Source organism: Chlamydotis macqueenii, chromosome 31 (assembly GCF_036417535.1).
Source record: "Chlamydotis macqueenii isolate bChlMac1 chromosome 31, bChlMac1.mat, whole genome shotgun sequence".
In the NCBI taxonomy this organism is placed as follows: domain Eukaryota; kingdom Metazoa; phylum Chordata; class Aves; order Otidiformes; family Otididae; genus Chlamydotis; species Chlamydotis macqueenii.
Window position 1 is genome coordinate 366,215 of NC_141586.1, and position 21,843 is coordinate 388,057.

Here is a 21,843-nt window from a genome sequence, read left to right on the forward strand (position 1 = left end):
CGGCGGCGGCAGCAGCGCTCGGCTGGAAGCGGGGGAGGAGGAAACACCGCGAGCCCCCCGCACCGGCCCCCGCAGCCCGAGGTCTCCCGGACAACGCGAATCTGCGGCGGCCGTAAAGCGCCCGCCGGAGGAGCGGCGCTCGCAGCGCGCATGGGCGGCGGGGAGCCTCACGCATGCGCGGGGCCGCGGCCCGGCGGTACGGTGACCCCCCCCCGTGGGGGGGGGGGGGGGCGGGGGTCCCCCGCCACGCGCGTGCAGCGGGGGCGGTGCGGGGTGGGGGGGGGGGGGGGGGTGGGGGGGGGCACTGCGTGGGGCTGAGGGGGCCGCGGGGGAGGTTTGGGGGCTCCGTGGGGGGTGCAGCGGACTCGGGGGCTGCGCTGGGGGGGGGGTCTTGTGGGGCTGGGGGGGGGTCTTGTGGGGCTGGGGGGGGGCGCTGGGGCCCTCTGGGGAGCGGGAGGGGGCTCTGTAGGGGGCACACGGTAGAAAAGGGGACCCAGGGCCCGGTGAGGCTGGGTGCCGGGGGGAGCAGGAGGAGCAAATGGGGGCTTGGGGGGGCCGCAGGGTGGGGTGGGGGGTGGCACAGGGCTCCAGCTGCCGTGGGGAAAGAAAACATGGGGGGGGGGTCTGGGGGTGGGGGGGTCTGGGGTGACCCCTCCCCGCTTTCCTGCCCCCCCAGGAGCCGCCACGCCGGTGCCAGTGGGGGTCCTGCGACTGCCGCGGGGCCCCGACGGCCGCAGCCGAGGTTTCGACCCAGCTTCGCCCCGCTTCCAGGCGCTGCTGGGGGAGGACGCGGCGACGCAGGCGGTGCGGGCGGCGCTCCGGCAGCGGTACCTGCGGGGGCTGGCGGCCGCCCGGGGTCGCCCCACGCATTTTCAGCTGCGGGCCGGGGTCGAGGTGGATGCCGTCTTTGGTGCCGGCGACGTCGGGGCCACGGCGTTTCAGGTGGACGCCCTGCAGACCCCCCTGGGCGTAGAGGGAGCTGCGCTGCTGCGCTTCATCGACGTCCTGGTCTACTCCTTCCTCCTCGACTGAGCGTTAATTAATAAGTTCAAAAAAAATGCAAAGAAACGCCACTTTTTCTGCCCTCCGGAGGGGGAAAAAACCACAGTGACGAGGGTGAAGTGGGGTTTTCCGTCTTTATTTGCCGTCAGCGGCGCCGTCCGCGTCAGTGCCGGTAATGAGGGCTCCGGGACCGGGACCGGGAGCGGGACCGGGAGCGCCTGCGGAGGGGGGAGAGGGGCGAGTGGGAGCGGGGAGGGCGTTCCAGGGGAGGCCCGGGCGCCGGGATCACCCCACGGCGTGGGACGGGAGGGGACGGGGGACGTACCTGCGGGAGGAGCTGTATTCCCGACCTGCAAGGCAGAGGGGGCACGCTGAGGTGACGCCGCCACCCGCCGCGGCCCCTTTTCCACCGTTTTCTGACCCAGAGCACGGCAGCCTTTCTTTCCCACCCCTCAAAAGGCGCGAGCTCCGCTCCCCGTGGGTTCGGGGGAGGGGGTTCTGCTAAACCTTTTAGCCCCCCCCGCCTCAACAACAGGGCTGGCGCTCAGCCGGCGCTCACCGTAGCGCGGGGACGGGGACGGAGACCGGCTCTGCCGGCTGTACTGCCTCTCCCACTCCTCCCGCTCCTTCTCCCGACGCTCTCTCTCCCTGCCGAGAAATAAAGCGGTGGAGGGAGGGCGTCACGCTGCGGCCCAGGCCCGCCGGACCCAGCGCAGGGGCGGGAGAGGATTTTACTTCATGCGGATTTTCCGGGCCATGGCTCGCAGCTCGTCCTCGCGCTCCTGGAAGGGAAGAACGCTCATTAGCCGGCTGCGTTAGCTGGCACCAACCTGGCTTCCCCCGCGCCCTTCGGCACCTGTCTCTCGTGTTCCTGTTGCAGCATTTTTTCCTGCGCCGCCTTTTTATCAGCTTTAACTAAAACAAAACAAAACAAAATTAAGAAAATTTAAAAAAGAGGGGCTGGGAGGGGAGCCAGGGCACCGCGGCGCGGGCGCTGCTTACACTGCCGGTTCAGCGCCTTCTGCATGCGCAGCTTCAGCTTCTCCTGCGGCGTCAGCTTGGGCTGCAAGCAAACCAGGGGTGCGTGTGAAAGAGGGGGACGGCGACGCGGTGCAGCCACGCTGGCCCGGCCTGGGGACCACCCCCTCCCCGCGCCCCGCGGCAAACGCCGAGATCCCGGTGCCCGTCACCCTCCGGGTCCCCCCACCCAGCCCTCCTGCAGGGTCCGGGTGTCCGCGCCCGCGTCGCTGGGGGCTCTGCTCGTGCCCGTACCCCGTCCCCGAGCAGCGGGGACCTCGCGCTTCGAGGAGGACGACGCGCGGGCACGGCACCGGGGGACGCCGGGCGGCTGGGGACGGCTGGAGGGGACGGCCGTGCCCTGCACCCTGTCTGTAGCTCGGCTGCCCCGTTCCGAGCGGGATGAGGGGCTCCCCCAGCCCCCTGCCACCACCTCCACCCCCCCAGAGCTGCGCAAGGGGCCCGTCGGGCGCGGGGCCAGCCCCCGGTACGGGCACTGGTGACAGCCTGGACCAGGCCAGGCAGGCAGCCCCCGCCCCGCGCGGACAGCACCCAGCGCCTGCTGGATCCCGGGGAGGGGGGGGGGTCCCCATTCCCACCCCCAACCTGCCCGGAGCTGGGACTGCCCCAGGCGACCCCGTTCCCGCCCGGCAGCCCCCCGACTCCAAGGAGGGAGCGGGACCGGCGCCCGGCCGAGGAGGGGGGACCCCGCAGTCGCGGGGACGCCGGTCCGGGCACCTCCGCCAGCCCATCACCAGCGTGTCCCTGAGCCTGCTCTCAGTGGTGCCAGTTAAACAGCTGAGGTTAAATTCTTACTGACTTTGGCAGCTCCTGTCTCTTTACCAGCAGCAGTGTCAGCCCTAAAAGCGAGGCGGGGGAGAAAAACGAGGACAAGGATCAGCACAGGGGGCCCGGCCCGGGGACGAGGGCCCCTCGCCCTTCCCCTCCCTCACTTTTTCAGCTTCTCTCCCACGGCAGGCGACGCTGCGGGCCTGGGCGGTTTCTCTCGCACCGGAGACACCGACTTGCTGCAGCTCCGCGAGTCGCTGAGGCTTCGGCTGCTCCGGCTGCTGCTCCAGTGGCGGCTGGATCTGCCGCCTCGCCGGTAGCGCTCTCCGGACCTGGAACGACTCCTGCGGATGGGGTGTCAAGGTGGAGGGGTGTCAGGGGGCACCCAAAAGCCGACCGGGCCCCCCTCCTCTCACCACAGCAGCGAGCAGAGAGGGTGCTGGGGGAGCCTGCAGCATCCCGCAGACGCCGGGGTGAAGCCACCCGCTAGCAGGGTGAGCGACGGGACATTCTCCCCTTTCCCTCACACTGGCGAGGCTTTTTTTGGATACGGGGACCAGTGTGGGACTCCCAGTAACAAACCGGGACCAGTTTGGCAGGGGCTGGAGCACCAAACGGAAGGGAGACGCCGAGACGCACGGTGGAGAGGATGGTACCGCTGCCTCCAGCTGAGCAGGAGGGCGATGAGCCACTGGCAGAACTCACCACGGAGGAGCCCAGCGGGCTGAAACGGGCAGAAAGCGGGACAGCTGAGGGCAGAGCTCACCTGGAGCGGTGGCGGGAGCTGTAGCGATAGCCCCGCTCAGGGGAGTAGGACCTGGAGCGGCGGCGGCTGTCCCACGAGCCCCCTCCCGAGTAGCGGCGGCTGCGGCTGCGGGAGCGCGAGTACCGGCGGCTGCGGGAGCGGCAGTAGCGGCTGGAGCGGCGGTAGCCGCCGCCTCGGTGCGAGCGGGAGCTGGAGCGGGAGCTGGAGGACGAGGAAGAGGACGGGGAGGTGGAGGAAGACGAGGAGCGTCTCCTGGAAGGGACACACAGGACGAGCCGTTGGCACGCGGGACGAGCGAGGAGGGACTGGCACCCTCATTGTCCCCAGCACTGGGCAGCGTCGCGTGGCCGGAGGAGAGAGCGGCCGGGGGCCGAGCCGCGAGGAGAGAGCGGCACCTCTCCCCTGCCCCACGCTGGCATCACGCCTCCGGGCCCCCCGGACCCCCAGCCGTGCTGGAAAGGAGCCGCGACAGCCGCCGTTTCCTCCCCGAGCTCTCCAGAAGCTGGCAGGTGCTGTCTTTTAGGGCAGGAGACGGCTCGACTCACACCCAAATCCCAGCCTCCCGCAACCCCGTCTGTCTCCAGGAAGACCCGGAGACGCCACAAAGACCCACTCCGAGCCGGCGAGCCCCGGCGCCGCAGCAGAACCGGGGCAGGCACACGCGCCACGGCAGTCACTCGACGGGAGAACCCATTCGCTCCCTCCCACCGCGTTCCCCTCTGCCTTGAGAGGCGCCGGCAGCCGAGCCGCGGCACCAGGAGCGTCCCCCGCCAACGTTCCCACGCAGGGCTGGCCCGGCTCCGTGCCCGTGAGGGGCCGGGCGGCTCGCCTGGCCCGCTGCCAGCGTGCCTCTGCGGGCAAGGGTTGGGAAAGCGAGCCGGATGGGAGAGTTACCGACCGGGACGAGGCGCTATGACCTGCCGCGGCGCTGCCCGGTTGCCCTGGGGTGGAGCGCTGCTTGCCGAGCGTGGTGGCTTTTCCGGGGAGGCCGCCGGCTTGCGCGGATGCTGCCGCCGCTTCCTCGTCGCTGCCGCCGAAGCTGGTGATGAAGGTGATCTTCTCCTCGTGGCCGGGAGACGGGGTGCGGGAACGGGAGCGGGATTCGGAGGTGGACTCGGAGGGCGAGCTGCGAGGTCGGAGACGGCTTCAGTTGCCAGAAACGTTCTCTCCCAGGAACTGCCAGGTGCCCGGGGACGCGCAGGAAGCGTACATCCCCAGGCGGGGAACGCCCTCCTCCCAGGGCTGCGGCCGCTCACCGTTTGTAGGGATCGTAGGTGGGGCTGTCTCTCCGCGCGTAGCTGCACAAGAAGAAATCAGGACATTGGCGGGACGCCAGCGGGGGGGACAGAGCCGCTGGGATGCCACACGAGGCACGGACGATGCCTGGGACGGAGCAGGGAGGAGCCGCCCGGGATGGACGCGAGGGCACCAGGGCCGTGGCCGGGGAGCCCCGTCTCGGCTGGCAGGCCAGGGAGCTCACCTGGGCGGGCTGATCTTCCTCCCCTTCAAACGTTTCTCCCTGAACTCCCTCCTCTGGCGGCGAGAGCGACGGCCCTGGAGAGCAGCCTGAGCTAAGTACGACGGCGGCGAAACACTGTCCCGCGCGCGTGCGGACCCCCGCCTTGGGAAGCGGGGATGCCTCTGCGAGCGGGGAGGCGGCCCAAGGCGCGAAGGCTCGCGGTGGGATGCGGCAGAGCTGGCGCAGCTCCCCTTACTGAGTACATCGCCTTCTCCTCTTCCAGGGCCTTGGCGTTTTTAATAGCTTCCGCCTCCTCCTTGTCCTTCCGCAACATCCTTTTTCCCCACCGCCAAAAACAAAGAAGAGAGAGACCTTCAACGGGAACTCCCCTGGCGAGCACCCAGAAAGGGAGCCTGCGCTCGGGGGAGCACGGCCTAGAGAGGGTCTGGGGGATTCAGCCCCCAGAGCGGCGGCGGGGCCCTGCTGAGGCTCCGCTGCGCTCCCAGGGCTTTCCCGGGCCGCCAGCCGTACCTGACGAAGTCCCCCTCGGCCATGCCGTACGTGGTCGCCTGCTTGTTCAGGTCGGCCACCTGCTCCTGGTTCAGCTCGTCCACGTCCACTTCCACATCTGCGGGCAGAACGCGGGCAGATCGGCACAGCCCAAGCCCCTCCGCACGGCACGGGGGGCTCGGCACAGCCGCCGAACCCGGGGGGGGGAAGGAGCCCAGCCAGGGAGAGCCGTTACCGATATCGGGGATGACTTCGTCTTCGTCCGTGTTGCTGTCTTCCTCGGACTCTTCCTCGTCTCCTCGCTTCTCCAAGGAGTTCTCCAGCTCAGCCACAGTGCTGTCCTCGTACGTGTAGCCGATAGAAGCCTTCTTCTCCGCCAGCCTGGGCACAGACACGCTTAGCCCCTGCCCGCCGCTCCCCTCCAGCGCGGCGGCTCCGCCCCAGGGAAGATGATGTTGGGGCAGGAAGTTTCCTCGGGAAGAAACCAGTCCTTCCTCCGCCTCCCTCCTCAGCCACCACCGCTCTGCTCAGCCCCAGAACAGCCTGCTAGCCACAGCGACAGGAGGAAAATTTCAGCGCGGAGACGCGGGGAACAACTTCAGAGCGTCGCCGAGAGCAGCTGAGGGCAGACGGTGCAGCCCCACCCCGGTAAAGTGGGAGCGGTTGAAGAGCGGGCGTCCCCGAGACCACGGAGCCGCGGGCCCGGCACGGCCCCCGAGGACAGGGACGCTGACAACTGCCCTCTGTCACCTCCTCTCACACTCACTTCTTTTTCTCGTCTTCGTTCGGCTTCTGGAGTCCCCCATAGAGCTCGTCGATGTAGATCTGGTAGAGACACTGCTCCTCCGAGACTGCAAGCACACAGCGCCATTACCAGCCCGCCTCACGCGCGGTGGAGAGAACAGCGCAGAGCTGATTCACCACAGCTCCTTAGCGGGGCCGCGGCTCTCCCAGCGTCCCGCCACCCCCCGAGGGGAACAAGACCCCGGCCCTTCGGCTGCCGCCACGTCGAGCCACGCGCTGGACGAGCTGGGATTTCCCTGGAACTGCAGGAGGGGGCCCCGTCTCAGCGCAGCCCCGGCCCTCCCATCCGCGGGAGACACTTACTGCCAGCAAAGTCATTCTGCACCAGGCCTCGGTACCGCTCGTAGTTGCACTTTCTCTCATCAGATTCCTGCTCGGGGGAGCTGGAAAGGAGCAGACGGAGCTTTTGGTGCTCACGAGCCTCTAGGGAGATGGAGGCTCCCCTCTCCCCAGGGGATTCTGGAGATTAGAAAAACCAGGGCCTCTCTCTGCTCAGACGAGCAAGAGCAGATCTCCCGCCGCACGGAGAGAGCGGGGCTGGGATCTGCAAGCGGAGGATCACACGCCGGCCTAGGGTTCCCTGGAAAACCCAGCAAAGGGACCGAACTCCTCTCGGGAGCCGAGGTCGGAGAGGGCAAGCAGAGGCAGGAAGGGGCTCCGGCTGCTCCTCACGGAGCCGGCCCCAGCCCCGCGGGGAAATCTGCCCTCTGCCCGGTCCCTGCTCGAAGCAGCGCCCCGCTGCAGCGCCTCTCTCCAGAGACAGAGACCCCCGCCAGCTGCCGGGGTTGTGTCGCTCCTTAATTAACTCCCTCGCTCTAATTTTGACCTTTTCACCACGCCCTCTTACTGCAGACCCCTGCAAAGAGCTCAGCTCCCTCCTCCCTAATGTTTTAAGCGTGGAAAAGCTGCTGTGGGGTTCCCCTTGGTCCCTGCTCCGGCCCTACCCATCCCTCTACGCTCGCTCCGGCTTTTCCTCCCGGCACTGGGATCTCCACGCCGGTCCCAGTACATAAAGTCTAAAAAAGCCGCCCTGCAGCGATTCCTGGTCAATGTGGATCCGAAACCTCAGCCAGCCACTCCGAAACAAAACCCGAGCAAGGATCCGGAGCCGGCAGCTCCCGTCGGAGCGGGGTGCCCCGGCGCCCCGCGGCTTACATGGGGTTCAGCAAGGGCGGGGTGTACATGGGGATGTAGTCCAGGTGCGCCCGCACGTCGAAACGGTCGATCATGTTGTTGGTGTCTCCCTGCCAGGGCATCCTGCGGGGAGAGAGGGCTCATCAGGGCTGGGGGACAGCGGGGAGACCCCCTGGGAGGAGAAGGGAGCCTCCCAGGAGGAGCAGGACCCCCCCACACCCACGCAAAACCTCCCCCTGGAGCGCCAGCGGGCGTGCTCGGCTCTCCTGCCTTAGTCCCTCTCAGCGGGGAGGGGGCAACCAGCTAAAAGCTCTGCTGGAGGCGCAGCCGAGTTCTTCTGAGACGGCTGTGACGAGCAGAAAGCGCCCCGATTTCATTTCCCCGGGGCGGGAGGGACCTGGCCAGCCCTGGGACCGCGCTGCGAGGAGTCGGGTAGCCGAGGCAACGCGGCCACGCGCACAGAGCCGGGGCCAACGCGGCAACGCAGCCACGCGCGCAAAGCCGGGGCCGGCACGACCGCAAGCCCGCCCTGTTCAGCCCTGAACCTTCGCGAGCGGGCTCAGTGCCTCTCAGAGACACCCGCGGCTGCTCGAGAGCTCCTGGAGAAGGCAACGTTTTCGGCGAGGCACCGACCGCTCCCCCTGCGGACCCCCCCTCGCCCCGCGCGGGGTTACTCACATGTTGACAGGGCTCTCGGCGGCCAGCGCGACGGCTGAGTCCAAGTGGACCTTGCAGGCCCTGCCGTGCACCTGGAGAAACTGGGCCGGGTCCTTTTTCTAGGAGGTGCAGAAACCCCCGGGGTTGGGGCGGGGGAGGGGGGGTAAGGAGACAAAAAAAAACCAAAACTCTGGGGGTTAGAAAAAAGGGAGCAGGAGCCCTGTGAAAAGGGGGAGCCCAGAGCCCCGGGGAACAGGAGGAGCGCAACGGGGGAGGGGTCTGCACGCGCGGGACCAGGGCACCCACCCGGGGTACCGGGGAGGGCAGCCGACAGCAAGCGCCGCGGCTCCTTCACCCGGCCCGCCTTCGCCCCAACGAGCCGGGAAGCGCCCGGACGGTTCCCGAAGGCGCCAGACGCGCCCTAAAGCGGGGCCCACGGAGAGAGACGGCAGGGCCCACGGAGAGGGACGGCGGGGCCCACGGAGAGAGGGACGGCAGGGCCCACGGAGAGGGACGGCGGGGCCCACGGAGAGAGGGACGGTGGGGCCCACGGAGAGAGGGACGGCGGGGCCCACGGAGAGAGGGACGGCGGGGCCCACAGAGAGAGGGACGGCGGGGCCCACAGAGAGAGGGACGGCGGGGCCCACGGAGAGGGACGGCGGGGCCCACGGAGAGGGACGGCGGGGCCCACGGAGAGGGACGGCGGGGCCCACGGAGAGGGACGGCGGGGCCCACGGAGAGGGACGGCGGGGCCCACGGAGAGGGACGGCGGGGCCCACGGAGAAAGGGACGGCGGGGCCCACGGAGAGGGACGGCGGGGCCCACGGAGAGAGGGACGGCGGGGCCCACGGAGAGGGACGGCGGGGCCCACGGAGAGAGACGGCGGGGCCCACGGAGAGAGACGGCGGGGCCCACGGAGAGGGACGGCGGGGCCCACGGAGAGACGGGCCGGCGGCCGCTGCCGTCCCCCCCGGGGGAAGGGGACAACCACTCACAATCTTCTCGTAGTACTCCCTGCGGCGCTCCGCCCGCTTCTTGTAGTCCACCATCATCCCCCGCAGCTTGCGTTCGTGCTTGCGGGCCTCGTGCCACATCCTGGCGTCCCCGCAGCCGCCACCGGGCCGGCACCGAGGAGGAGGAGGAGGAGGCGGCGGCTGTTCCCTGCCTGAGGGCGGGGGGCGGCGTTAGGGGACGCGGACGCGGTGGCCAGGGGACACTCCTCGGTGACACGGGGTGACAGGGGAGGGGGCCCCGGGCACCCCCGGGACGGGGCCGGGTGCAGGGGGGCGGAAAGGCCCCCACCGCGCCCCACTGTGAGCGGCAGCCGCCACCGCGGGGGGGCGGGGGGTGCGAAACGGGACCCACCGAGGGGCTGGGGGGGGCGGGGGGCTGGGGGGGCTGGGGGGCTGGGGGCTGGGGGGGCTGGGGGGGGCTGGGGGGCTGGGGGCTCGGGGAGGAGGCGGCCCGGCCGCCATTGACCACTCACCGCCGGGCCCGCGGCCACGGAGCCCCCCGGAAGCGGAAGTGAGGCCACGGGGAGGCGGGCGGGGCGCGGCGGATTGGGGCAGGCGGATGACGTCAAGGAAGGAGGGGTCAGCGGCGGAGGGGCGGGGCCTGGCGCTCGTCCCAGTTCGGTGCCGTGCCGGGCCGGTCCCAGCCGCTGGGTTGTACTGGGCCAGGCTGGTCCCCGTCCTTGGGCTACCCTGGGTTGGACTGCAGCTGGCCCCCGCTCCAGGCTGAGACAGCGTCGAACCAGTCCTCGTACTGGTCCCAGTCACTGCGTGATACTGGGCCAGGCTGGACTCAGCACCGGTCCCAGTCACTGCGTGATACTGGGCCAGGCTGGACTCGGCACTGCTCCCAGTCACTGCGTGATAGTGGGCCAGGCTGGACTCAGCACAGCTCCCAGTCACTGCGTGATACTGGGCCAGGCTGGACTCAGCACCGGTCCCAGTCACTGAGTGATACTGGGCCAGGCTGGACTCAGCACCGGTCCCAGTCACTGCGTGATACTGGGCCAGGCTGGACTCAGCACCGGTCCCAGTTCCAGGGTGATACTGGGCCAGGCTGGACTCAGCACCGGTCCCAGTCACTGCGTGATACTGGGCCAGGCTGGACTCGGCACTGCTCCCAGTCACTGCGTGATACTGGGCCAGGCTGGACTCAGCACCGGTCCCAGTTCCAGGACGATACTGGGCCAGGCTGGACTCAGCACCGGTCCCAGTTCCAGGGTGATACTGGGCCAGGCTGGACTCAGCACCGGTCCCAGTCACTGTGTGATACTGGGCCAGGCTGGACTCAGCACCGGTCCCAGTTCCAGGGCGGTACTGGGCCAGGCTGGACTCGGCACTGCTCCCAGTGACTGGGTGATACTGGGCCAGGCTGGACTCAGCACAGCTCCCAGTGACTGGGTGATACTGGGCCAGGCTGGACTCAGCACAGCTCCCAGTCACTGCGTGATACTGGGCCAGGCTGGACTCAGCACCGGTCCCAGTCACTGAGTGATACTGGGCCAGGCTGGACTCAGCACCGGTCCCAGTTCCAGGGTGATACTGGGCCAGGCTGGACTCAGCACCGGTCCCAGTCACTGCGTGATACTGGGCCAGGCTGGACTCAGCACAGCTCCCAGTCACTGCGTGATACTGGGCCAGGCTGGACTCAGCACCGGTCCCAGTTCCAGGGTGATACTGCGCCAGGCTGGACTCAGCACAGCTCCCAGTCACTGAGTGATACTGGGCCAGGCTGGACTCAGCACCGGTCCCAGTCACTGCGTGATACTGGGCCAGGCTGGACTCAGCACCGGTCCCAGTCACTGAGTGGTACTGGGCCAGGCTGGACTCAGCACCGGTCCCAGTCACTGAGTGGTACTGGGCCAGGCTGGACTCAGCACCGGTCCCAGTCACTGAGTGATACTGGGCCAGGCTGGACTCAGCACCGGTCCCAGTTCCAGGGTGATACTGGGCCAGGCTGGACTCAGCACCGGTCCCAGTCACTGAGTGGTACTGGGCCAGGCTGGACTCAGCACCGGTCCCAGTCACTGAGTGATACTGGGCCAGGCTGGACTCAGCACCGGTCCCAGTCACTGTGTGATACTGGGCCAGGCTGGACTCAGCACCGGTCCCAGTCACTGAGTGGTACTGGGCCAGGCTGGACTCAGCACCGGTCCCAGTCACTGAGTGATACTGGGCCAGGCTGGACTCAGCACCGGTCCCAGTTCCAGGGTGATACTGGGCCAGGCTGGACTCAGCACCGGTCCCAGTCACTGAGTGATACTGGGCCAGGCTGGACTCAGCACCGGTCCCAGTCACTGAGTGATACTGGGCCAGGCTGGACTCAGCACCGGTCCCAGTCACTGAGTGATACTGGGCCAGGCTGGACTCAGCACAGCTCCCAGTCACTGCGTGATACTGGGCCAGGCTGGACTCAGCACCGGTCCCAGTCACTGCGTGATACTGGGCCAGGCTGGACTCAGCACCGGTCCCAGTCACTGCGTGATACTGGGCCAGGCTGGACTCAGCACCGGTCCCAGTCACTGAGTGATACTGGGCCAGGCTGGACTCAGCACCGGTCCCAGTCACTGCGTGATACTGGGCCAGGCTGGACTCAGCACCGGTCCCAGTCACTGTGTGATACTGGGCCAGGCTGGACTCAGCACAGCTCCCAGTCACTGCGTGATACTGGGCCAGGCTGGACTCAGCACTGCTCCCAGTCACTGAGTGGTACTGGGCCAGGCTGGACTCAGCACCGGTCCCAGTTCCAGGGTGATACTGGGCCAGGCTGGACTCAGCACCGGTCCCAGTCACTGCGTGATACTGGGCCAGGCTGGACTCAGCACAGCTCCCAGTCACTGCGTGATACTGGGCCAGGCTGGACTCAGCACCGGTCCCAGTTCCAGGGCGGTACTGGGCCAGGCTGGACTCAGCACCGGTCCCAGTTCCAGGGTGATACTGGGCCAGGCTGGACTCAGCACAGCTCCCAGTCACTGTGTGATACTGGGCCAGGCTGGACTCGGCACCGGTCCCAGTTCCAGGGCGGTACTGGGCCAGGCTGGACTCAGCACAGCTCCCAGTCACTGAGTGATACTGGCCAGGCTGGACTCAGCACAGCTCCCAGTCACTGTGTGATACTGGGCCAGGCTGGACTCGGCACCGGTCCCAGTTCCAGGGCGGTACTGGGCCAGGCTGGACTCAGCACAGCTCCCAGTCACTGAGTGATACTGGGCCAGGCTGGACTCAGCACGGCTCCCAGTCACTGTGTGATACTGGGCCAGGCTGGACTCGGCACCGGTCCCAGTTCCAGGGCGGTACTGGGCCAGGCTGGCCTTGCTCCCTGTCCCGGTTTCGGCAGGGACGGAGTGAGTGTTCCTCTCGGTAGCCGCTGGGGTTTGGCTTTGGGATGTGAGGAACGCTGAGGAACACCCGAGGAGAAGGGGAGCGGAGGGGAGGGCGCGCCCGGCTGACGTCCCCCCGCGTCCCCGCAGACGCGCTGTGGGAGGAAGGCAAGGCCGCCCTGGAGCAGCTCCTCAAGTTCATGGTGCACCCGGCCATTTCCAGCATCAACCTGACGGCCGCCTTGGGCTCCCTGGCCACCATCGCCCGCCAGCGGCCCATGTTCATGGCCGAGGTCATCCAAGCCTACGAGACCCTCCACGGTAAACGCCGCCTCGCCGGCTGTCACCATCGCCCGTGGGAGCGCGGGGGGAGCGTCCCTGGCGCCGTCCAGTCCCCGCAGCGCTGGCGGGTTGCGGGGTCGCGGCGGGGTCCCGGGTGGGACCCGCTCCTCCGGGGAGTCCTGGATCCCCAAGGTCCCGCGGCCACCTCCCGTGGGGCCGGGGACCCGAACGTCTGCAGCCCGCTTCCCGAGCGCCCCTCTGCCGTCTCCGAGCGCCCGGGCTCGCCCCAGCCTCTTGCGGGCAGCGCGCCCCCGTGCCACCCGAAGCGCGCTGTCCCGCGTCCCTGACGCGGTGTCCCCCGTCCTCCCCCTGTCTGCAGCCAACCTGCCCCCGACCCTGGCCAAGTCGCAGGTGAGCAGCGTCCGTAAGAACCTGAAGCTGCACCTCCTGAGCGTCCTGTGGCACCCGTCCTCGGGGGACTTCCAGCCCAGATCACCACCCTCCTCGTCGACCTGGGCACCCAGCAGGCCGAGATCGCCCGCAGCATGCCCAGCCCCCGCGACGCCCGCAAACGGCCGCGCGACGAGCCCGACGCCGCCCTCAAGAAGATGAAGATCGGTGAGACCCCCCCCGAGGTGTCGCCGTCGTCCCCTCCTGCGCGGCACTACGCGCCCTCGAGGCCCTGCCAGCTCCCTCTGGGGCACTAAACGCCCTCAGGTCCTCTCGGTGCCCCTCGGGGTCCTCCCAGTCCTTCCCGAGGTCTTCCCAGTCCCTGTCTGGTCGCGCCGCGGGGAGTGATGGCATCAAACAACCCCCGAGTCTTCCCGGCGCCCCTCAGGGTCCTCCCCGTGCCGTCCCGGGGAAGGGCGGCGACGTTAAGCACCCCTCAGGTCCTCCCAGTCGTCTCCTGGGGACCGTCGGTGGCCCAAGAGACGCCCCCCACCCCGCGTCCTCCCTTTGGCTCCCTTTGTGGGGCCCCGGCTTCTGGGGGACCCTGACCCCCGTCCTGGCAGAGCCTCCCCTGGGCGAGGACGACGAGGACAAGGACTTGGAGCCGCCGACGGTGGCGACGGCCAAAGTGACCGTTCAGGCCAGCGTCCCCTCGGACACGGACATCACCGCCGAGTTCCTGCAGCCGCTGCTCACCCCGGAGAACGTCGCCAACCTGGTCAGGGGACGGGCGGCGGCGGCGGGGGGCGCGGTGTTTTTGGGGGGGCTCTGACGGGGCTTTCCCCCCGCTTTTGCAGGTGCTGATCAGCATGGTGTACCTCCCGAGGCCATGCCCGCCTCCTTCCAGGCCACCTACACCCCCGTGGAGTCGGCCGGCACCGAGGCGCAGATCAAGCACCTCTCCCGGCTCATGGCCACCCAGATGACGGCGGCGGGGCTCGGCCCGGGTGAGCGGGGGCTGGTGGGCGCGTGCGCGTGCTCGCCTTTCCCTCCGCGGCCGCGCCTTTTTGGGGTGCTCGCCCACCCGCCCGTCCCCGTTTGCCGTGGATGGGCGGAACGCGCCTCGCTCGAGAGAGAGGAGCGGCGATACGTTTTGTCGAGGTAAAACGGGGACTCGACGGAGTTTGAGAAGTCGGATGGGACTGAGCGAAGTTTAACAGCGGGTTTGTCACCGCAGTCGGGCAGCAAGCTCCTCCACGCAGCGCGGCAGCAAGGAGCAGGCGTTCTTTATCGCGGCGCCGGGCGCACGGGGGGTCGCCGCACCCGGCCTGCGTGCGGGTCTGGAAATGCGGGCAGAGTCTGTTTAGTGATCTCATGCAGAAGCGTTAATAACTTCCCAAACGCTGACACGTGATCATCAGTTTTCCCAGAAATCATTCTCGTATTCCCCACCCACTTGCGCGTGCTCGGGCTTTTGAGTCGAGGGTCTTCTGGTGGTCCCGGGGTCGTCGGAGCGCCCCCTCCTCGGGTTCGCTGCTGGAAGCCCCTCCTTAAAAATCTCCATCCGCGGTCTTGGGAACAGGTCGCGTTGTCCTGGATTTGCTGGCTCCAGCGTGCCCCGGGGCTCAGGGCCCGTCCCCACAGCTGGGGTTTGAGGCCCACCTTTGTTGTACCCCCGTTCTGAATTCCCCCGGACGCGCTGGGCGGCTGCTGACGGACGAGATGTTGTCACAGCTCTGAGACTCCCCGTTCCCTCTCAGGACAAATACATTTCATGATCAAGTTTTTAACTTTTATCCCAATATTTGCGACACTGCTGTCCCCAGGTGTCTGTCCGTCTTGTCCCTGCCCCCGCCGAGGCGACCCCCCAGCAGCCCCCCTTCCTCGGAGCCGCCCCCCCCCGGCACCCAGAGCCCCGAGGTGCCCCCCGGGGGGGCCCCCGACGCCCCCCCAGGAGGGGCCGAGGCCTGAGGTGGTGGTGCCCCCCGGCCCCCCGGGTGCTCTGCTCAATAAAGGCGTGGGAGCGGCCTGGGGCTGTGTCTGCTGGGGGGGGCGGGGGGGGGGGGACCCAATTCGCGTGGGGGCACCGCCCCGCTGCGGCCCCCTCAGGCGTGGGGGCGTGGCCTCGAGGGGGCGTGGTTTCGGGGGGCGGGGCGGGGCTGGGGCGCGGGCGCGGCAAGGGATTGGTTGGGCGGGGAGGGGGCGGGGCCAGGCGGCACCGCGCGCGTTGCCATGGCGGCGGGCGGGTCACTTCCAGTGTGGCCCCCGGTGTGGCCCACGTCCCGCCGCCGCCGCCTCCCCGGGCCCGGCCGCGCTGCCGCCGGTGCGGTTGTCCATGGTGCGGCTGACGTTGCCGCCCGCCGAGGAGCCGGGCGGCCCGGCCGAGCGCAGCCGCGTTTGCTTCAACCTGGGCCGGGAGCTTTACTTCTACGGCGGGGCCGGCTGCGGTGGGCGCGGCAGCCAGCGGGTAACGGGGGAAGCGGGGAGGGGACCGGTACCGGGGGTGCTGGGGACAGCGGGGCCGGTGACACCGGGGCCGGTAGCGGTGACCTCTCGGGAGCCCGCTGCGGTGCGTGTGCCGGGCGGGCGCGGAGGGCAGGGACACGGGGGGGTCCCGCCAGCAACGGGACGGGGTGAAGGGGGGTCTCGGGGTGGCTGGGGAGGGACACGAGTGGCGGGGGACAATGGGTCACGTTGGCAGCCTGGGGGGTTTGGGGGGGGTTTGGGGGGGACGTGAGGGTCCCGGCGGGTCAGAGAGGGGTTTTGGAGGGGTGGGGGGTGACAGGGGGGTCCTGCTGACAGCCTGGGGTGTCAGGGAGGGTTTGGGGGGGGGCTGAGGGGGGCACGAGGGGTTGGAGAGGGGTTTTTGGGGGGCGCGGGGGGGCATGAGAGGTCCTGCCGGCAGCCTGGGGGGTCAGGGAGGGGTCTGGGGGGGGCTGAGGGGGGCACGAGGGGTTGGAGAGGGGTTTTGGGGGCGCGGGGGGGCATGAGAGGTCCTGCTGGCAGCCTGGGGGGTCAGGGAGGGGTCTGGGGGACGTGAGGGGTCCCATCAGCAACGGGAGGGGGCAAAGAGGGATTTTGGGGTGGCTGGGGGGGACGGGGGGGTCCTGCCGGCAGCCTGGGGGGTCAGGGAGGGGTCTGGGGGGACGTGAGGGGTCCCATCAGCAACGGAGGGGGCAAAGAGGGATTTTGGGGTGGCTGCGGGGGGACGGGGGGGTCCTGCCGGCAGCCTGGGGGTCAGGGAGGGGTCTGGGGGACGTGAGGGGTCCATCAGCAACGGGAGGGGCAAAGAGGGATTTTGGGGTGGCTGGGGGGGGACGGGGGGGTCTGCCGGCAGCCTGGGGGGTCAGGGAGGGGTCTGGGGGGACGTGAGGGGTCAGCCAGAGGTCTGGGGGCTGGGTGGCCGCAGGGGGTCCCTTTGCCTGCTGTCACCTCCCGTGTCCCCTTCACCCCCCGGGTGCCGCCCGTTGCCGTGGGGGCTTTGTCCCCGCGCGGTGCCACGGGGCCTGGGAGGGGCGCGGGGCGGGTGGGGGTCCCGCTCTGCGCGCCCCCCCCCCGCGACCGACGTCCCCTTCCCTCGCAGGGCCTGTCCCCGCAGAACGGCGGCTCTCCCGGCGGCACCGTGGTGTAGCCCCCGCTGTCACCGTCACCCGCAGGTACCCCCGGCGCGTGCCACCCCCTCCCGAACCGCTGAGCCCCCCCGGGGCCCTGTGCCTTCGTCACTTCGTGTCCCCCCGCGCCGCGGGGCCGGCGGGCTCTGCCCCGGTTTGTATTTAAAAGATCCTTTTCGCACCAAAACGGCCCCGGCGTGTCTGGGGACGGGGACGGGGGGCAGGGGCGAGGGGTGCTGCGCAGGGACGGGCGGGGGGCACGGGGGGCAGGGGCGAGGGGTGCTGCGCAGGGACGGGCGGGGGCACGGGGGGCAGGGGCGAGGGGTGCTGCGCAGGGACGGGCGGGGGGCACGGGGGGCAGGGGCGAGGGGTGCTGCGCAGGACGGGCGGGGGGCACGGGGGGCAGGGGCGAGGGTGCTGCGCAGGGACGGGCGGGGGGCACGGGGGGCAGGGGCGAGGGGTGCTGCGCAGGGACGGGCGGGGGGCACGGGGGGCAGGGGCGAGGGGTGCTGCGCAGGGACGGGCGGGGGGCACGGGGGGCAGGGGCGAGGGGTGCTGCGCAGGGACGGGCGGGGGCACGCCGGGTGACACAGGGGGACACGGTGGGGGCAGGCAGGGTGGGTGACACGGGGACGGAACGGGGACGCAGTGGGGCCAGGTTGGGGACTGGGGGCAGGCGGGGACGCGGTGGGTGACACGGGGGACGCGGGGGCAGAACGGGGACGCAGGGGGGCCAGGTTGGGACTGGGGCAGGCGGGGACGCAGTGGGTGACACGGGGACGCCGTGGGGCCAGGTTGGGGACTGGGGGCAGGCGGGGGACGCGGTGGGTGACACGGGGACGCGGGGGTGGAACGGGGACGCAGTGGGGCCAGGTTGGGGACTGGGGGCAGGCGGGGGACGCGGTGGGTGACACGGGGACGCGGGGGCAGAACGGGGACGCAGGGGGGCCAGGTTGGGGACTGGGGCAGGCGGCGGACACGGTGGGTGACACGGGGACGCCGTGGGGCCAGGTTGGGGACTGGGGGCAGGCGGGGACGCGGTGGGTGACACGGGGACGCGGGGGTGGAACGGGACGCAGTGGGGCCAGGTTGGGGACTGGGGGCAGGCGGGGGACGCGGTGGGTGACACGGGGACACGGTGGGGGCAGAACGGGGATGCAGTGGGGCCAGGTTGGGGACTGGGGGCAGGCGGGGGACGCGGTGGGTGACACGGGGACGCGGGGGTGGAACGGGGACGCAGTGGGGCCAGGTTGGGGACTGGGGGCAGGCGGGGGACGCGGTGGGTGACACGGGGGCAGAACGGGGACGCAGTGGGGCCAGGTTGGGGACTGGGGGCAGGCGGGGACGCGGTGGGTGACACGGGGCAGAACGGGGACGCAGTGGGGCTAGGTTGGGGACTGGGGCAGGCGGGGGACGCGGTGGGTGACACGGGGACGCAGTGGGGCCAGGTTGGGGACTGGGGGCAGGCGGCGGACACGGTGGGTGACACGGGGACGCAGGGGGGCCAGGTTGGGGACTGGGGGCAGGCGGGGGACGTGCCGGGTGACACGTGGGGTGAAGGGCTGGGCTGGGGACAGAAGGGGACCCGGGCTGGGTGTCCCCACGTCCCCTGGGCCTTGGCGGGAGGGACGTGCCACCCCCTGCCACCCCCCCGGGGCCATTTTGTGTCCCCCCGTCCCCCCCGGTGCAGGGCCGCTGCAGAAACACAACTTTATTCTCATCGCTTCCCCGGGGGAGGGGGCAACAAGCTGGGGGGGGGCGGGCAAAAAACGAGGGGAGGGGAAAAGAACGAGGAGGGGGCCCAAAAAAAATCTGGTGGGGGGGCAAAAACCTGGGGGGGGTATAAATAACAGAGTTTAGTGCAAACGTGGGGCATCCCTACAAATAAATTACTAGTGGGGGGGTGCGGGGGTGCCCCTCCACCTCGGGGGGGTCGGGTCCCGCCACCCCTCGTTACCGGTCATGGGGGCAATGGTGCGACCTCCCCTCCCCACTGGTTATGGGGGGGCTCTGTACAGTGGGGAGGGGGGGCGTTGGGGTGCCCACGCCCCCCACGGGGAAAGGTGGGGAGTTCAAGTGCAAGAGGAGGGGGGTGCTGGCAAGGCCGGATGCCTGGGGGGAGTCGCCCCTCAGGGAGGGGTCCCCGGGGGGGCGGGGGGGGGCAGGCCGGCGGCGCAGAGCAGTAGGCAGTCCTTGGTGACACCGGGACGGGGGACCTGGGGACAGGGACACGGGGGGGGGGGGGGTCAGGGCGCGTGGCGGTGGCCCTGTCACCCCCCCGCCCCCCCTCCCCGATTGGTGCCCTTCCCCGCTGGGGACCCCCAGGTTTGGGGGGGCGCAGCCTGGGTCGGCAGGGCCTTGGGTGCCAGACGGCGGTGAGCGGGTGGTGGCGGTGACGGGGGGGTGACGGGGCCTCGGGTGACAGCGCGGGGGGGCGGCGGTGGCAGCGGTGGCCGTGCCGGGGGGGGTGTCCCAGCGTGGGGGTGGCCGTGGGTGACGGTGACAGCAGCCCGCGCGCCCCACGTACCCGGGCCCACAGCAGCAGGTGCCGGGACAGGGGCACCCCCAGGGGGGAGCGGAAAAGCCGGGGGGGCCCCCCGCTGCCAGGCTGCAGAGAGAGCAGAGAGTGTCAGCGGCCCCCCGCACCCCCAGACCTCCTCCCCCCCCCCCAAAAACCCACACACTCCCCCAAAGCCCAACCCCCCCGCCCTGCCTTACGTCCGCCGGGGGGGCCTGTGATGGCGGGGGGCTGTGCCGCGCCTCCTGCAAGAAAAATGGGGGGGGGGGGGTCAGGGCTGGACTCCCCCCGTTGGGGTGTCCCCCTCCATTTTGGGGAGATTAGCCCCCAAACACCTTTTTGTCCCCCCGCACCATTTTAGGGAGACCAGGTCCTGTGTCCCAGTATCACTTTTTTGGGGGCGTCCCCCCATTTTGGGGTGTGTCCCCCCCCATCACCCCCCGCCACCATCTTGGGGTTTCAGGGCTTGTGGGCGGGGTGACAAAAAGATTTGGGGGGGGGGGGGTCCTGGAGTGACTGGGGGGGCCCAGGCTCTGACAAGGAAAATTGGGCGGGGGGGCTAATGATTCGTGGGGCCATCCCCGAGGGTTTGGGGGCGGGGGGGGCCCTTGCCTTCACGTGGGGAGGGCTCGGGCCCCGGGGGGGGGCTCTGCAGCCGCCGCAGCTTCGCTTCCAGTTCCAGGTTGCGGCTCTCGGCCTCCTGCAGCCGCCTGGGGGGGGGCGGGGGTCAGCTGGGGAGCCCCCCCGCCTGCTCGGCACCGGTTCCCTCCCCCCTCCGTGATTCCCGCCCCCCCCGGTTCCGGTTCTCTTCCCCCGTGATCCCCCCGCTGTACCGGTGCAGCCCCCCCCCCCCCCGGTACCGATGCCCCCTCCTCGCCCCCCCGTACCGGGCCAGCCCCTGCCCCGCCGCCCGCAGCAGCCCCAGCTCCCGCTCCAGCGCCGCCCGCCCGCGCCGCTCTGCCGCCAGCGCCGCCCGCAGCTCCGGTACCGGTACCGGTACCGCCGGCCCCGCCTCCTCCGCTGCCGGCACCGGTACCGGCACCGCCTCCGCCGGGGACTCCACCGCCGGCCGCGCCTGCGGAAACCGCGGCTGCGTGGGGACCCCCGGGACCCCCCCCCCCGCCCAGGAACCCCCACCCGGAGCACCGGGACACCCCCTTGATCCGGTACCGGGACCCTGGCGATAGGGACACCCCCACTCCCCCGCCACCGGGCACCGACCTCCCCCGGGACTGCCCCCCCTCCCCTTCCCCCGCTCCCTGGTACCGAGATCCGCACCCCCCCCACCGGCACCGACCGCCCCCGCTTTCCAGCACCGGGACCTCACCCCCCTACCGGCACTGACCCCCCCCACCCCGGTACCGGGACCCCCGCGGACTGGGACTCCCTTGCCCCCTACTTCCAGCACCGGGACCCCCCCCCCTCGGGTACCGAACTCTTCCGGTACCGCGACCCCCGGGGATCGGGGCGCCCCCTCCACCGGGTACCAACCCCCCCTCCTCGCTACGGGACCCCCCCCACTGGGGACCAGTACCGGGACCGACCCCCCCACCGGCCACCGACCACCTCCTCCCCCACACACCGGTACCGGGACCCCCCCCACATACCGACTCCTCAGGGGGTGCCCGGGGGGGCTCCGTGCCCGGGGGGGCTGCACAACCGGGGGGCGGCGTCCTTGGGGGGGCTCCCGTGCTCGGGGGGGAGCCCTTGGGTGGGGGGGGAGCTTCCAGGGACGGGGAGGGGCCCGTGGCTGAGGGGGTCCCCGTGGGAGGGGGAGGGCCTTTTTGGGAGGGGGGAGCCCCCGTAGGTTGGGGGGCCCCCTGGGAAGAGGGGGACCCTTCTTGTGGGGGGTGTCCCGTGGGTTCAGGGGTCCCCACGAGTGTGGGGGGGGCTTTTTGTGGGGGAGCTCCTGTGGGGCCCACTTTTTGAGGGGAAGGTCCCGTGGGTTCGGGGGTCCCCGTGGGTTCGGGGGTCCCCGTGGCTGGGGGGGGGGCATTTTGAGGCGGGGTCTCCGTGGGTTCGGGCGTCGCCACGGGTGGGGGGGGCCCTTTTTGAGGCGGAGTCCCCGGGGGTGTGGGGCCCCCCCTGGGAGGGAAGGAGCCCCGTAGCCGGGGGGGTCCCTATGGCCAGGGGGGTCCCCACGTCCGGGGGGGTCCCCGTCTCCGGGGGGGTCCCCCACTCCCCCTCCAGCTCCACGGCCATGTCCTGTCCCACTCCTCGTCCTCATCTTCCTCCTCCTCCTGCTCCTCCTCCTCCTCCCTAGGGCCGGGGGGGGCACATTGGGGGAGGGGGGTGTCACCTGGGGCCCCCCACAAGTGATACCCCCCCCCCATCGCCCCGTGTCCCCCCACACTCACTCGGAGTCTCCGCGGGCGTACGAGTACCCTACAAAGGGGAGGTGCAGCCCCAATTCGGGGGGGTCCCACGGCTCCTCCTGGGGCTCCTGGGGCGGGGGAAGGGGGGGCCTTAGACACTGGGGGGGGGGGGCACCAAGGTGGGGGTGGGTTGAGGGTCCCAACAGGGGCCGTGGGGTCGCGGGGGGGGGGGGTACAGGGAGGGAGGGAGAGGGGGGTA

General features: G+C 70.6%; 4 protein-coding genes across 5 annotated transcripts; 2 read left to right on the forward strand and 2 right to left on the reverse strand.

The window, feature by feature from the left end:
• The first annotated feature begins 11 nt into the window (after window positions 1–11).
• GEMIN7 (gem nuclear organelle associated protein 7) lies at window positions 12–1,083 on the forward strand. The gene is made up of 2 exons (XM_086769214.1): window positions 12–196; window positions 677–1,083. Exons 1-2 carry the CDS (start codon window positions 151–153, stop codon window positions 1,030–1,032), a joined length of 402 nt encoding a protein of 133 aa, XP_086625340.1. The 5' UTR covers window positions 12–150; the 3' UTR covers window positions 1,033–1,083.
• A 39-nt stretch (window positions 1,084–1,122) lies between these two features.
• CLASRP (CLK4 associating serine/arginine rich protein) lies at window positions 1,123–9,303 on the reverse strand. Of its 2 annotated transcripts, XM_086769210.1 has the most exons (20): window positions 9,134–9,303; window positions 8,160–8,257; window positions 7,503–7,604; window positions 6,651–6,730; window positions 6,310–6,394; window positions 5,779–5,924; window positions 5,565–5,661; window positions 5,290–5,368; window positions 5,055–5,128; window positions 4,831–4,872; window positions 4,473–4,700; window positions 3,575–3,826; window positions 2,973–3,152; window positions 2,840–2,879; window positions 2,005–2,065; window positions 1,859–1,917; window positions 1,738–1,784; window positions 1,562–1,650; window positions 1,328–1,352; window positions 1,123–1,220 (listed from the first exon to the last, which is right to left on the reverse strand). In XM_086769210.1, the coding sequence occupies exons 1-20, from the start codon at window positions 9,230–9,232 to the stop codon at window positions 1,166–1,168; spliced, it is 1,938 nt and encodes a 645-aa protein (XP_086625336.1). In that variant the 5' UTR covers window positions 9,233–9,303; the 3' UTR covers window positions 1,123–1,165. The 2 variants fall into 2 exon arrangements, 1 of the variants encoding a protein (XP_086625336.1); XR_015261298.1 differs by lacking the exons at window positions 1,123–1,220; window positions 1,328–1,352 and having other exon boundaries at window positions 1,614–1,650; window positions 2,836–2,879.
• A 3,321-nt stretch (window positions 9,304–12,624) lies between these two features.
• On the forward strand, window positions 12,625–15,111 carry LOC147596949 (symplekin-like). The gene is made up of 5 exons (XM_086769154.1): window positions 12,625–12,789; window positions 13,130–13,368; window positions 13,764–13,918; window positions 13,998–14,062; window positions 14,967–15,111. The coding sequence occupies exons 2-5, from the start codon at window positions 13,296–13,298 to the stop codon at window positions 15,109–15,111; spliced, it is 438 nt and encodes a 145-aa protein (XP_086625280.1). The 5' UTR covers window positions 12,625–12,789; window positions 13,130–13,295.
• A 3,319-nt stretch (window positions 15,112–18,430) lies between these two features.
• Window positions 18,431–21,471, reverse strand: LOC147596950 (uncharacterized). Its single transcript, XM_086769156.1, has 6 exons — window positions 21,466–21,471; window positions 20,877–21,389; window positions 20,157–20,344; window positions 19,470–19,514; window positions 19,279–19,359; window positions 18,431–18,967 (listed from the first exon to the last, which is right to left on the reverse strand). The coding sequence occupies exons 1-6, from the start codon at window positions 21,469–21,471 to the stop codon at window positions 18,712–18,714; spliced, it is 1,089 nt and encodes a 362-aa protein (XP_086625282.1). The 3' UTR covers window positions 18,431–18,711.
• Window positions 21,472–21,843: the final 372 nt, after the last annotated feature.

Bases quoted from the DNA above. Each gene is read 5' to 3' on its own strand.
- GEMIN7 (XM_086769214.1), top strand. From the start codon at position 151: ATGGGCGGCGGGGAGCCTCACGCATGCGCGGGGCCGCGGCCCGGCG. The intron at 197-676 runs GTACGGTGACCC...CTGCCCCCCCAG, and splicing joins CGCGGGGCCGCGGCCCGGCG to GAGCCGCCACGCCGGTGCCA.
- CLASRP (XM_086769210.1), bottom strand. From the start codon at position 9,232: ATGTGGCACGAGGCCCGCAAGCACGAACGCAAGCTGCGGGGGATGATG. The intron at 7,605-8,159 runs GTGAGTAACCCC...CTCTCCCCGCAG, and splicing joins GCCGAGAGCCCTGTCAACAT to GATGCCCTGGCAGGGAGACA. The intron at 5,925-6,309 runs GTGAGTGTGAGA...GTCTGTGCCCAG, and splicing joins AACGAAGACGAGAAAAAGAA to GCTGGCGGAGAAGAAGGCTT.
- LOC147596949 (XM_086769154.1), top strand. From the start codon at position 13,296: ATGCCCAGCCCCCGCGACGCCCGCAAACGGCCGCGCGACGAGCCCGAC. The intron at 13,919-13,997 runs GTCAGGGGACGG...CCGCTTTTGCAG, and splicing joins CGGAGAACGTCGCCAACCTG to GTGCTGATCAGCATGGTGTA. The intron at 14,063-14,966 runs GTGGAGTCGGCC...TGCTGTCCCCAG, and splicing joins TCCAGGCCACCTACACCCCC to GTGTCTGTCCGTCTTGTCCC.
- LOC147596950 (XM_086769156.1), bottom strand. The intron at 19,360-19,469 runs GTAAGGCAGGGC...CTCTCTCTGCAG, and splicing joins CACAGGCCCCCCCGGCGGAC to CCTGGCAGCGGGGGGCCCCC. The intron at 18,968-19,278 runs GTACGTGGGGCG...CCCTGTCCCCAG, and splicing joins ACCTGCTGCTGTGGGCCCGG to GTCCCCCGTCCCGGTGTCAC.